This window comes from Nansenia antarctica, assembly GCF_963989245.1.
Source record: "Nansenia antarctica genome assembly, chromosome: 10".
In the NCBI taxonomy this organism is placed as follows: domain Eukaryota; kingdom Metazoa; phylum Chordata; class Actinopteri; order Argentiniformes; family Microstomatidae; genus Nansenia; species Nansenia antarctica.
The window spans coordinates 31,840,780-31,854,930 of NC_137680.1; the positions used below are offsets into that span (position 1 = coordinate 31,840,780).

The window sequence follows — 14,151 nt, forward strand, 5'->3', positions numbered from 1 at the left end:
GCAGCAGTATCAGGAAGCTATTTCTACTGTTTTTCACCGTGGCAAGGCACACACGATTGGTGGTGAGTGCGATATACAAATGATATACAAATATTTAAAATGCGGAGGGACGAGTTTATGGAATGATGGGTGACGGGCGCAACCATTTTTTCTTTATTCAGGGGGGGGGAAGTGTATTCTAAACTGGTGAGTAAATAGGTTTACACCAACTATGAAGAAATATAATGAACTTTCAAAACCGATTTGTTTTATATTAATTGCCTACAAATAGGGTGGCAACTAGGGGGGCAAGGCCTTTTAGGGTAGCAGCTGCGACCCCCTTTGATCCGCCCAGATAACAGGGGAGGTGTTTAGCTATGTGAATATTTAGAATACTTTTAGAACTATTTAACACACAGCACAGTGAGGAAAGCTTTGTTAAGTTAGGTTTTGATGACAAGACAGAGTGCTTTTCTCGTCTGGATCTCCGAGGCTGAAAAATGGCAGGTCAGTATAATGAAAAACATATACAAATCTTGAGTAGGCCTATATACGCTTATTCCGTATATTTAAAGTGAAATGTAAAATGTTACTATTTGAAATGCTACTATTTCTGATATTTTCGAATAAATAGGGGGGACATTTAGTAGCCTATTACAAAACGTTGAGTACATTGAGACCGAGAGACCCATGCAATTGATACTTTCACTTTCGCCGTCTGTCTGTCTGCCTGTCCGTTTATAATTATAATCATAATCACAATCATAATAATAATAATGTGATTTGTAATGCACTTTACATAAGGAAATCTCAAAGTGCTATAGATTAAAAACAAGAAGAACATTTCAATTAATAAAAGGCTAATTAAAGGCTCTATTAAAAAGGCGGGTTTTAAAGGCCTCGTTTAAAAGCATCCACAGACTGTAGCACTTTGAGATTTCCTTATGTAAAGTGCATTACAAATCACATTATTATTATTATGATTGTGATTATGATTATAATTATAAACGGACAGGCAGACAGACAGACGGCGAAAGTGAAAGTATCAATTGCATGGGTCTCCCGGTCTCAATGTATGTACTCAACGTTTTGTAATAGGCTACTAAATGTCCCCCCTATTTACGGTGGTTTAAGTTATAGAATAGAGGTTTTTGCACCATGCGAAATGTAATTTCAGCCAGCCAACTGCAGGGCAGTCAAATACAATTAAAAGTGTGTGCGCGACTGCGTTCTGCTTATCACCGTTTCACTTTTCTAATCGCTCATTAAGGATGGATGACATGACAGTATATGGTAGATCATTTTTTTTGTGTTCAAATGTGTATGTGTCAATATGGTGGAGTCTTCTTATGATTGTGTTAAAATATGTGCGTGTGTTAACTGTGTAGAGGGGGATGCCGTGCCGGTCACCTAAACCCCTCATAGCCTCCAGGAGGTATAGACTAAAGATCTGTGTGGAGGGCTGGGTTGGTTGGAATTCCTTTGTTAACGAAGTCGCCTGCATTGTTTTCAATAAAGGCATTGTATCATCTTATCTATCTTGTATCATCTTCAGCTTTGGTTTATTTGTATTTTATAATTAAGTAGGCCTATTATAGTTTAATGAATTAGAGGTAAATATTTTCCACTACAATAGCAGAGACTGAACCCCGAATAATTTATAATCAAGTGAAATAAAACATTATATTATTGATGGCCATTATCAAAGGCGAACTCAATGTTCAAAGATAGGGCTGGCTGTAGCAGCTCCGTATTAAAGAACGGTAGTAATTTTTTCCCCGGTGATGTCTTAATGAAGTTAATGAAAGTGGTTAAGAGACAGAGTAGGTGAAAGAGGGGGAAATAGCGACAGCATGAGAAGGAGACAGAGAGGTAGAGTGTAGTACAACTAACAAAAACAATGATTATCTGAAATCACATGTACTTCCTTTAACAGAAGAGCTCAGGAAGGTTCGGTCTAAGTTTGTGGAGAAAGTGTCCAGGGTCCTGATCCAGCAGCTCGTAGACCACCTGCGGGAGGAGAAGGTGCTGAACGAGGAGGAGGCGGACTCGGTCTGCGAGGAGAACAGCAGTCGGGCGGAACGGGCTCGGTGCCTCATTGCCATGGTGCTGAGGAAAGGAGACAAATCCTGTAGAAAGATGATTGCTTTTTTTGATTCAGAAGGTCTCTCCGAACTGGGACTGTCCCCCGGGCAGCTTGACCAGACAGGTGAGTGAAGCATTGTGTGATTAAAACGTACAACACGAGGACCACTCCTTTGACTTAGCACTAGAACAGCCATGTAAAACGCCATGGGAGTCAAATAAAACGTTATATCTTTGCACTCCATCAAATTTCAGGACCCTCCTTTCATGACTTTTCCTAGATATGTGCGTTCTACCACCCAGTATAGTTATATGGCCAGAGATATGTGCCACTAGAAACCGAATTTGAATGACTGACTTTGAATTTGAATTGCTCAATATGAATACTTTAATTAAAAAAAATAATTTGAATCACATAATTTGAATTTGTATTGTACTGAATGGTTTCAAAGCAAATACATTATTTTTTCAAATGCTATTCAGATTCAGTTTTTCAATTCAGTTATTCAAGTTAAACAATACAAATTCAAATTATGTGATTCAAATTCATTCATTCAAATTCATTCATTCACATATCTCTGCCTATACTTACATTTTCAAAATCACATCAGGATAAGTCAAAGCTATTTTGCAGTTTTTGTGTGTAGCAGACAGGCTAATTTACAAGACAGCCAACTAGTGGTCATTATGTGTAAATAGCAACTTCCCATTGTAACTCGTATAGTAGGTACAATAGGCACGGCTGTTCTAGCGGACTGGTGGTCAGAAGGTCGTGAGTTCAAATCCCACCTGGGAACACCACTACTAGTGTGGCCTTGAGTAAGGCATTTAGCCCTAACTTACTCCAGGGAGACTGTCCCTGTAATCTCTAATTTGGATAAAAGCGTCTGCTAAATGGTTAAGATGTAAACAATAAAATGTATTGTAAAACATGTCAAATTTTCCATGTGCTTTCCCTCCCATCAGATAAACCATCACCTCATACACCTCATACACCTCAGCTGTCAGAGCCGGAGCAGAGGCCCCAGGACTCCTTTGGTCTCCTTCTCACCAACACACAGTTTAAGGCGGACAGTGTCAGGAACATGGGACCCAAGGTTGAAGCTTTATTTTGGTTTAACCATATAAAAGTTAAACCCTTTAGATATCTGGTTTAATACCAGCTGTCTCTCTGTGCCCCTTTCTTGTTTTGTGAGCCTGCTAACAATGTAAAGTAGTGTTATAGTAGTAGTAAGGATTACTCACCAAATCCATTGCATTGCAATATTTTGGCTCTGAACATTTGATCGGGTGCTGACTTGTTCCTGGTTTCACCTGCTGTCACATAGTGTATAGAAACTCACTTTCAATTTGTCATTTCACAAACCTCCATTGAGTATCACAGTTATATTAACAACTAACTGCAGACAAATGACCCAGGACCTTCTCGGGCCACTACTATCTTAACACACAAGATTAACGCCTCAATATCAAGTGGGGCCAATTTGCTTACGTAGTTTGCAGAGTTGCATCTTTGCTACATGGTTTCATTAATGCATCATTTTCACATGTGTGTTTCCTCTGGTCTAACAGATCTACCCTATGAAGGGGAAGTCTATTCTTCGGAAGCGCCTGGCCCTGCTTATCACCAACGTAGATTTTGAGGATGAGAGGATGAGGAGGCGCGGGGCGGAGAAGGATGAGGAGAACATGGAGGCCCTGCTCGGGGCTCTGGGGTACCAGGTGGTGAAACACAGGAACCTGTCTGCTCCGGTAAGGCTACACGCAACTAAACAACACCTGCATATTGGATTTCAGAATCAGAATCGCTTTTTATTACATCTCAATGTACGAGTACACAAGAGTAAAAATATTTGGCAACATTGGCATTGCAGCATTAAGATAGAAAATCACAATAATAAGTAAAGTAAATTAGCTAAATTAGTAATATTATAGTAATAAAGTAATAATAAAGTAAACCCGTGATTTCCTGGTACTTCTTGGTATACCAAGAATACGTAGTTAGATAACATCAGTGTTTTCATAGGAATTAATTAATTACACACACTGTGTATGACAACCTGATCCACACAGTGTGTAATGAATTCACATGCAAATCAGAGACCCTAGTATATAAACTAAAAACATATTCATTCCGATTAATTCTGTTAGGCCCAGTAAGGCTACACAGTAGGGATCAGTTTCTTTGTATCGTGGAGAAAAAAATGCTCTATTCTCTGGCAGCTTGATTGATTTTCGCCAGAGACTCTTCGCAAAGGGAGACATAAGGTTAGCTTAACTGGTTGTTGTAGTTAAGTTTAACTTAACTGGTTGTTTTTCTTAGTCAAGTCAATTATCCGGTCAGTCGTATAGTGATGGAACAGTCACGTTTCTGTGGTGTACTGTACCTCTGCAGTCAATGAATGGGCATGGTTGAGACTGCTAAATAAATAACACACACACAGACACACACATAGACACGACCACCCCCGCACACCACACATAGAAGCACACCACACACACACACACACACGCACATACACACACACACACACACACACACACACACACACACACACACACACACACACACACACATATATATACAGACAACTCCTGTGCAATATTCTGCTGAATGTATATTTTGTGTGTATATTTTTCTCGCCGTAAATCTATAGAATTTGATCATTTTATCCAATTTTTTGCCCCTTATATTTTGTTATCATATTCTATATGTCTTATATGCACTCTAAGTGGAAACCCTCCCCCCCTCCCCCAGCGAAAGTATCTCACACGATTGTACTTGTATACCCGGAGTGACGAATAAACATCTTGTAATCTTTGTATGTTGTATCTTGACTGTGACTGACTGTGTCTGTGTGTGTTGTATCTTGACTGTGACTGACTGTATCTGTGTGTGTTGCAGGAGATGGACGAGGCTGTGAAAGCTTTCTCCAAACGTGAAGAGCACTTCCATTCCGACAGCACCTTCGTGGTCATCACGTCCCACGGGAAGCTGGGATCCATCTTGGGAGTCCGCTGCCGGGCGGACAACCCGGACGAGTTCCCCATCAACAACATCTTCAAACACCTGAACACGGAGAACTGCAAAGCTCTGGTGGACAAACCCAAGGTCATCCTTATCCAGGCCTGTAGAGGAGGTGACCAGTTCAGTTGTTTTATTCACTGTGTTTTACAGTGTGAAGCTTCAAAATATTGAAAATACCACCGCTCATCCGTTATCAGACTTAGCTGAGGTGCTGGAGCTGAAGAGTATCAATAGAGTGCAAAAGAACTGCATCTGCACACTCAAATCTGTGCAGAAATCATTCTTTTGTAAGTGAAGGCAGTATTATAAAGGGTTCAAACAACATCGCCATTAGCCAATGCACAACACAGTATAAAAACATCCGGATGAAAGGGCACCAGTGAAGAAGGCAACTGTTTCATATTTTTTTAATGATGTTGTTTCAGGAAAGGATGGTGCTGTTTGGGTCAGTGATGGAACAACGGTGGTCAGTGATGCTGTTCCTGAGTCTTGCCCTGAGCCGGGTTTAGAGCCTTGCCCTGAGCGGGGTTTTGAGGATGACGCTATCAAGCACGTAGAGAAGGACTTCATCTCCCTCCTTTCCTGCACACCCGGTCAGTCAAACTAACATATTCTATAACACATGCCTGAATTTACCCTTGGGGATCAATGAAGTATCTCTCTATCTCTCTCTCTATATCTCTCTCTATCTATCTCTCTCTCTCTCTCTCTCTCTCTCTCTCTCTCTCTCTCTCTCTCTCTCTCTATCTATCTATCTATCGATCTATATATCTATATCTATATATCTATATCTATATATTCTCATTACATTTAAATGTTTTCCCATTTTAATGTTTGTTTGTGAATTGAATGTGAGAAGATAACCCTCTATTATGACACCTTTCCCTCTCAGATACTAAGTCCTACAGACACGTAGACACAGGAAGCTTTTTCATCCAGTATATCGTCGAGACGTTCAAAAATTCCGCTTGTGAGGAACATGTTGAGGATCTCTTTATGAAGGTAAGGAACTGGACACAGACCACCAGAAATATTTTTTTAAAACAACACATGAAATATTTCCCTATCACACTGTTCGGAAAGATATGTAAAGATTTTGGCTAATCTTCGTAACTGAAGAAATTACTTTGGGGAGCTCGACCAATCCTTTAAATCTTCCCAGGTGTGTGTGTATATATATGTACAGTCATATACAAAAATATTGGCACCCCTGCACTGTCAGATAATGCACCACTTCTCCCAAAATTGTTGCAATTACAAATGCTTTGGTATTCGGTATTTGGTATGTTTATTTCTTTAGTTTGCATTGGAGCAACACAAAAAAACAGAGAAAAAAGGCCAAATCTGATGAAAAGACAAAATTATTATATATTCAAAATTGTAAGAAATAATTGTATTTCAAGCAGAATTGTCTGAGGATTTGAGAAACAAAATTGTAGAAAAGCAGGTGGCACAATATTTTTGTCCATACAGTATATATTCTAATCGGCCTCTAGACTTACTGTCGGCAGTGACAATCATTCCTCTTATTTTGTGGTGGAGGCTGGCAGATTGATCCTGATGTATTGAAACAGATCACACAGCATTTCTGTTTTTCATGCAGGTCTTGGGTCGTTTTGAGGAGAATTTCAGTGCCCGTCAAAGACAGATGCCGACCAAAGACAGAGCTTCTCTAACCAAACACCTCTACCTCTTCCCAGGCCTCTGAATGAGAGCATCTTGACTTATGAATTAAGGATTTAAAAAAGGGGCTTTTTCTACAGAAATTGTACAATTGAACATTGAGCTAGAGGGAATATGGGAACATTATTACTTTTTTAATGTTTTATTTTTCAATTGAACATTGAGCTAGAGGGACTGTGGGAACATGTATTTTTGTATTTTCTTTACATTTTTATGATTATCATTTAGTGCAATATAGATAACACTATAGGAAACATTATCATTTTAGAGTGCCTGGTATACTATAAGCTGAAGTTATTAATGCATGTGGAGATCCTTGGATCCATAGAAACTTGGATCTCCACTATCTAAATTGTCATACCTTTCTGTAATTTATCATATCAATCATTTTCTTACTTTCTATTTTTACTTTTTTACTATGGTCAAGTGGAAGGAATTGATTACAAGGAAACTTTTTCACCGACAGCCAATATGACTTCTGTACGATCATTGATGCAGGTGGCTGTACAGGAGGATCTTATCCTACACCAAATGGATGTGAAAACTGCTTACCTCCATGCACCAATTGATTGTGAGGTATACTGTATATGGAACAGCCCAAAGGTTTTGAGGAAAAATCAAAAACAGGAGAACACTTAGGGCCGGTTTCACAGACAAGGCTTAAGCCTAGTCCTGGACTAAATCACACTTTCAATGTAAAATCTCCATTGAAGATGTTTTTTAGTCTAGGATTAGGCTTAAGCCTTGTCTGTGAAACCGGCCCTTTGTGTGCAAACTCAACAAGTCATTGTATGGTTTAAAGCAATCCGGGCGTAACTGGAACAAGTTATTGCATGATCATCTTACAGAAAATGGGTTTGTGCAAAATGATGCTGACCATTGTGTCTACAGCAGAGAGTCTGAGAACGAAAGAGTCATTCTGTTGATATGGGTAGATGACTTACTTATAGCAGCCAATAACAACGGCTCACTCAGTGATGTCAAAGAGAAGGTTTAAAATGAAAGATTTGGGTGAACTTAAACACTTCCTAGGTATCGACTTCACACAGAGTGAGGGGGAAATCAAAATGAGCCAAAAGAGACACATAGCAAAGATGCTAGAGAGATTTGGCATGTCAGAGTGCAAACCAAGGTCAACTCCATGTGTGCAAAAGTTACATTTTGACAATGAGGGTGAAGTTATTGATTCAACAGGATACAGAGAGATAGTAGGTAGCTTGATATACATTATGACATGTACTAGACCTGATCTGAGCTGGATTGTGAGTAAACTGTCACAACACTTAGCAGAATGATGTCTTGTACATGAATGCCTCTGCTACCTCTCTTCAACATCTGGATGCAGTTTACCATGGCGCGTTAAGATTCATTACAGGCTGTAAACCCCTTATACATCACTGTGTGCTATACTCCCTGGTTAACTGGTCATCTCTCTCTATCCGCCGAACCCTTCACTGGTATACTTTCATTTACAAATCCATCCTTGGTCTGCTCCCCTCCTACCTTTCTAACCACCTGTCACGCAAGCAATCTGTCTACGGCCTTCGCACACAGGACATCATCACATACTCCATCCCCTTGGTCCGGACCATGAAAGGCAAAAGGGCGTTCTCATTTGCAGCCCCTTCCTCTTGGAATTCATTACAGCAGAGTCTGAAACTGTCTCAGCTGATCCCTCTCTCCAGTTTCAAGCTCTTGCTGAGAGGCATACAGTGCGAGTCCATGATCTGTTCTTGCTATTAAGTTGACCCTCCCTTTTGCCCATTACTGACCCCTCCCTGTCCCTAGATCTTTAACTGTCTAGTTTTAGGTTTTTGTAGTTTTAGCTTAGTTTTAGATTATCTTAGACTGTTTTAGACTAGTTTTTGTTTTAGTTTAGTTTAGTTTTAGTTTAGTTTTAGTCTATACTGACGGAAAGTTTAGTTTATCTTAGACTATTTTAGACTAGTTTTAGTTTTAGACAATGTAGTTTTTAGTTTAGTTTTTAGACTATGTAGGCCAGGTGTTTGTATTGTATTTGTTTGTGGTGGATGTTGTGTTGTATGCCTGAACAGGTCACACTTGAAAATGAGCCCTTGGGGCTCAATGTGTTTCTTACCTGTATAAATAAAGGTTAAATAAAAAAAGAACCAAAACAGCAGCATTGGGCTGCAGCAAAACAACTGTTGAGGTATCTAAAGGGTACTATAGATCAAGAGCTACACTACAAGAAAAGTGAGAAAAGCCTAAAGCTTGAGGGATACAGTGATGCTGATTGAGGAAGCCGATCAACATGATAGGAGAAGTACAACTGGATATTGTTTCAGCTTAACAGAAAATGGTCCAGTTATATCCTGGAAAAGTAGGAAGCAGCCAACAGTGGCGCTATCAACCTGTGAAGCCGAGTACATTAGCGGCTACTGCTCAAGAGAGCATGTACCTTGTACAGTTATTAAAAGGGGTAGACTGTAATAGCCCACAAGTCTGAAGGGAGTAGTACACACCGTTGTAGGAAATGTTCAGTTTCTTGGCAATTTCTCACATGGAATAGCCTTCATTTCTAAGAACAAGAATAGAGTTTCATATGAAAGTTCTCTTTTTCTGGCCATTTTGAGAGTATAAGTGAACCCACAAATGTGATGCTCCAGATACTCAACTAGCTCAAAGGAAGGCCATTTGTATAGCTTCTCTAACCAGCAAAACCGTTTTCAGCTGTGCTAACGTAATTGCACAAGGGTTTTCAAGGTTTTTCTAATCATCCATTAGCTTTTTAACGCGATTAGCAAACACAATGTACCATTAGAACACTGGAGTGACGGTTGCTGGAAATGGGCCTCTACACACCTATGTAGATATTCCATTAAAAACCAGATGTTTGCAGCTAGAATAGTCATTTTCCACATTAGCAATGTATAGAGTGTATTTCTGATTAATGTAATGTTATCTTCATTGAAAAAAACAGTGCTTTTCTTTAAAAAATCTTTAAATAAGGACATTTCTAAGTGACCCCAAACTTTTGAACGGTAGTGTATATATCCATGTTTTATATGCATATGATTCAATGTTTTAGATGGGTGTGGAACAAGTGGAAAGTATCGCTGATATCGCTGGGCGCATCAGTTGGTGCTCCGAACGGACAACAAAAGTAATGATCAAGCGTGTGTGTGTGTGTGTGTGTGTTTGTGTATGGCCGCCCTATCCAATCGGCTGCCGCACCACACGCCGGTAATTGAGTTCCACCTGATTCTCCTAGCTCAGCTCAAGTAAGCCGCTCTAATCCTAGCTACTAAACACCAACAAAAGTTTTAAACTCTCGGCTGCTGGGGAGATGGGGGACTTTCTCCACGGTCGGGCCTTGCAACTCTCACTTGCCCTTTTGCTTGTGCCAGGACGTGGGTGGATAAGTAGGGGGAAGTTCTCCATCTACCCCAGAAAATGGTGACTACATGATTTCGAAAATAGTTCACTATATCTACTGGTTCGAAGGGTGAAAAAAGGTATGATGTTCAGTTTGTGTTGGGGATCCACTTGTTGTGTTCCTTAGCGCAGCTCACTGTTTGTTGCATTCTGTGAAGTGTGCAATAAACTCTAACTTCTACTAAAGCATGGCGTTTTCTTTGGTTCTTGCATTTGAAGAATTAATCAGACTATTAGGTATAACACTGAGTTGTTCGAGATCTCTCCTGTTTAATATTTTGAGTGGGACAAAATTCTAATTAATATTCCCACAATAAATTTCACAAGTTAAAATTGAGTGTTTTACACTTATTAAAGTCTAATTTTAAAATCCCACAAAAGGCATTCACAATGTTTTTTCATAATGAAAACACACACACACACACAGGAATATCTGAAGGTTTAGTAGATCCATAAGGACACTTGAGGACATCATAAGGACATCATGAGTTAAGAAATTATCAACTAGTTTCGGGTTGGGCCAAACCAACTTTCGCTCCCTACCAATGCCTTACTTCTGAACTTGAACTACGGCGGCCACCACAGTTGCGTAATGTATGGGAAACACTGTCTGATCTCCCCTAACCTCTGACCTCCCCTAATCTCTGTTTGTCTAAGTATGGAGGGGGAGGCCCACATTAGTAATTTTGACGGGTTTTTAGCTTATACACTCATTAAAGTCTAATTTTAATATATTCACATTCACACATTTTTTTCATAATGAAAGTATAAATGTCTAGCTACTTGTGACACATTCTTGGGATAACACAAGAACTGCTGGAAGTGAGAGGAAAATGTGTTATTGCGCGCGCGCACACACACACACACACACACACACACACACACACACCACACACACACACACACACACACACACACACACACACACACACACACACACACAGAAGAATATCTGAAGGTTTAGTAGATCCATAAGGACACTCTCAGGATTCCCTGCTCATGAGTTAAGAAATGATCAACTAGTTTCGGGTTGGGCCATACCGACTTTAGCTCCTTTTGAGGTAGAATGGGTGTATCCCTGACATTTTCGTCAGTAAAAGCATTAGAAGCAGAGGGCGATAAACTGAAGTTGAGTCACCCGTGTGTTTACTCGGACTACCAATGCCTTACTTCTGAACGTGGATGAATTAGTACATGTTTTTGAGGGATTATACAGTTTTGCCAAGTTTTGTTCAAATATATATATATCTTCAAAGGACAATAAAGAGAATGTTCCTGTCTTTCGTCGTGACCGTGCTAATGGCAGCAGGTAATAGGAATTGCATTCTCATGTTTCTCTATCCATGGTATTTGTTACAGGTCATTTCATAGATAATAAAATGTGAAGATAGCAAGGGGCTCGTTGTAGTGCGTGAAATGGAATGAGGAATACCGTTAGTGGAGGTAGAGATCGGAGGATGGCCTCATTGTAATGCATGGAAGGGATGAGGAATGGTATTCCCTTTATGCTGATTTCTACCTCCCCTGGATTGGACACACATTATCCCCTTAAAAAACCCTCTGAATGTCCTCACCCTGTTTCTCCCTGCTCAGGCTCCACCATGGCCATCTCAGTCCAGTGCCCCGTGAAGAGGTATATAGTCACCCTGTTCCCGCCTGTCACACTCACCTGCAACTATGAGACGTCCTCCAACGACCCCCTGATCACCTGGAGGTACAAGTCCTACTGCAGGGACCCCATCTCAGCAGCGCTTAACCCCAGCAGTGCAGAAAACATCATATCCTCCAACAACACCAACTATGACGCCACATCAGCATTACAGGCAGTGAGTTTGGGTTGTACCTTTTGCATGCGTTGTTGTTGTTTGTTGTTGTTGTTGTTGTGTTGTTGTTGTTGTTTTTGTTGTTTGTGTGTGTGTGTGTGTGTGTGTGTGGACAAGATCATACTATTTCCACACCAGCCCCCTGTGTCACAGTGGCCCCATCTGTTGTCTTCTCAAACATCTCTCCTATGTGTCTCTTAGATGCAGACCTGAACATTGCTCAGACAGCATGGGGGGACAGTGGCGTCTACTACTGCTCTGTGGTGTCAGCTCAGGACCTAACAGGGAACAGCGAGGCTTACACTGAGCTGATAGTACTCGGTGAGTGGCATCCCTCAGACCTCCCTTGACCTCTGACCCAGCCAGGAGACTGTGGTGGGTGGACTCCTGACCTACCGCGTACCTGCTCCAACACTTTCTGCAGCAGCGCGAACAGTATAATACTTTTGGTTCGACTATGCCGGAACAAATTAGACTACGGCGGCCGCCACAGTTGCGTTATGTATGGGAAACACTGTCTGACCTCCCCTAACCTCTGTTTGTCTATCGCTCCAAACCAAAATAGGCCTACTGTTCTCGTAGGGCCAATCAGTCCTTTACTCTGTACTACTTTCCATTAGGTATATTAAACAAACAAAAATATGTGTAGTTGTAGGTCTAAAATGATCTTTAGAATCCAACACAAGGTACTGACACAGCTATTCAACTCCTGTTTGGATTTTAGCAGTTGCTTTTCCCACTTACTTAAATGTAGGTTGGCCGACATTGTTGCAGTTAGAGAACATTCAGCATGTGTTGCAACAGTAAGATAAACAAACACATGCACTGTACAGTTTTCAATCAGCCATGGCCTATGACATTTTCCACAGAGAGGTTTGAAGGGAATATACTCGTTTTATACTGTTGTTCTTTGCTTATCTGTTCGGCACTCTACTTATACTGTCTAACAGAAAACATTGTATCTGACGGGAAACCTGTTTATCTGGTTTCTCAGTTCTCTAAAATGCGCCTGTCTTGTAAACCAGTGTTTGTTTGATTTATCTGACTAAAGAGTACATTTCAGCCTTCTCAACAAATAAAATATTCTATCAGCCAGTGATCAGTAGATTGCGGGCCGGTTTCACAGACCAGGCTAAAGTGACTAAAAACAGAGCCTTGTGTTCCCTCTGCCAATTTTAGTTCACTTCCTGTTTTCAACAGAGCCTAGGGCAACCTAGTGCGAACATGTTGTAGGATTACACGTTAATGTTTAACCACAGCCAGTGTCCAGTGCAGAGATGCATGGTTTCATTTTGAAGTGGCACATAGCTTGCATAATAATTGTGATTTCTCTTTATTTATGTATACTCTCTCTTCTTCCTTCTTCTCCTCCCCCAGACTGGTTGCTGGTAGTGCTGGTGGTGCTCGGCTTCCTGCTGCTGTTGATTTTCATAGGCGTCTGCTGGTGCCAGTGCTGCCCCCACACCTGCTGCTGCTACATCAGCTGCCCCTGCTGCCCCGAGACCTGTTGCTGCCCCCGGGCACGTAAGTACTAACACACCCACCCAAAATAGTATTTTTAATTTCTTTAAAAAATACCAGGTCTGTATAATATTTTAAAAAAGACATCTACAATCAGATCCACATTCATACTGTGGCTTCAGTGTTCACAAATGTCACCACCTCTGACTCACACCTCAGTCACACCATCTCTCCTCCTCGTCCCCTCAGCTCGGAGTGGATACCGTATCCAGGTGGATCCAGACGGGAACGCCACTCGCGCCATCTACTACATAAAAAATGTGTAGAAAGTAGAGGGACTGGGGAAGTATGGAGGGGGAGGCCCACATTAGTAATTCTGGACGGGTTTTAGCTTATTTATATATATATTTTTTATTATTGTATTTTCTTTCTAAAGGAAGGGACAGTATACTAGATCCTGGATACTAGATTTCAGGGGTAACCAGACCCGCCGAGATCCAAGTAGGCTAAAGGAAGGGACAGTAGGTCCTGGATACTGGATTTTAGGGGTAACCAGACCCCAGGAAGGGACGATAAGTCCTGGATTTTAGGGGTAACCAGACCCCGGTTGAAATACCCTGCAAACCAAGTGAGAAGGGGAGGACATTGCGGGGGGGGGGGGGGGGGGGTAGCGTGCACGGCAGGACTCCGAACCCA

The 14,151-nt window shown here is 41.1% G+C and overlaps 3 protein-coding genes across 3 annotated transcripts; all 3 read left to right on the forward strand.

Moving 5' to 3' along the window:
• Positions 1–346: 346 nt before the first annotated feature.
• On the forward strand, positions 347–7,268 carry caspa (caspase a). Its single transcript, XM_080540066.1, has 8 exons — positions 347–486; positions 1,916–2,188; positions 3,031–3,161; positions 3,637–3,816; positions 4,970–5,204; positions 5,518–5,685; positions 5,985–6,094; positions 6,696–7,268. The coding sequence occupies exons 1-8, from the start codon at positions 480–482 to the stop codon at positions 6,798–6,800; spliced, it is 1,209 nt and encodes a 402-aa protein (XP_080396192.1). The 5' UTR covers positions 347–479; the 3' UTR covers positions 6,801–7,268.
• A 4,080-nt stretch (positions 7,269–11,348) lies between these two features.
• On the forward strand, positions 11,349–12,299 carry LOC308165887 (uncharacterized protein). The gene is made up of 3 exons (XM_080540067.1): positions 11,349–11,480; positions 11,765–11,997; positions 12,196–12,299. Exons 1-3 carry the CDS (start codon positions 11,366–11,368, stop codon positions 12,205–12,207), a joined length of 360 nt encoding a protein of 119 aa, XP_080396193.1. The 5' UTR covers positions 11,349–11,365; the 3' UTR covers positions 12,208–12,299.
• On the forward strand, positions 12,219–14,115 carry LOC308166874 (immunoglobulin-like domain-containing receptor 2; the record flags this gene model as incomplete). The annotated part of the gene is made up of 3 exons (XM_080541198.1): positions 12,219–12,315; positions 13,372–13,518; positions 13,705–14,115. Coding segments are annotated over 3 exons (321 nt in total), but the record flags the coding sequence as incomplete, so codon positions are not given.
• Between the last annotated feature and the right edge of the window lie 36 nt (positions 14,116–14,151).

Excerpts from the sequence above, each read along its gene's own strand:
- LOC308165887 (XM_080540067.1), top strand. The coding sequence starts at position 11,366 with ATGTTTTTGAGGGATTATACAGTTTTGCCAAGTTTTGTTCAAATATAT. Across the intron at positions 11,481-11,764 it reads GACCGTGCTAATGGCAGCAG|GCTCCACCATGGCCATCTCA; the intron begins GTAATAGGAATT and ends CTCCCTGCTCAG.
- caspa (XM_080540066.1), top strand. Across the intron at positions 3,162-3,636 it reads TCAGGAACATGGGACCCAAG|ATCTACCCTATGAAGGGGAA; the intron begins GTTGAAGCTTTA and ends CTGGTCTAACAG. Across the intron at positions 6,095-6,695 it reads TTGAGGATCTCTTTATGAAG|GTCTTGGGTCGTTTTGAGGA; the intron begins GTAAGGAACTGG and ends TTTTTCATGCAG.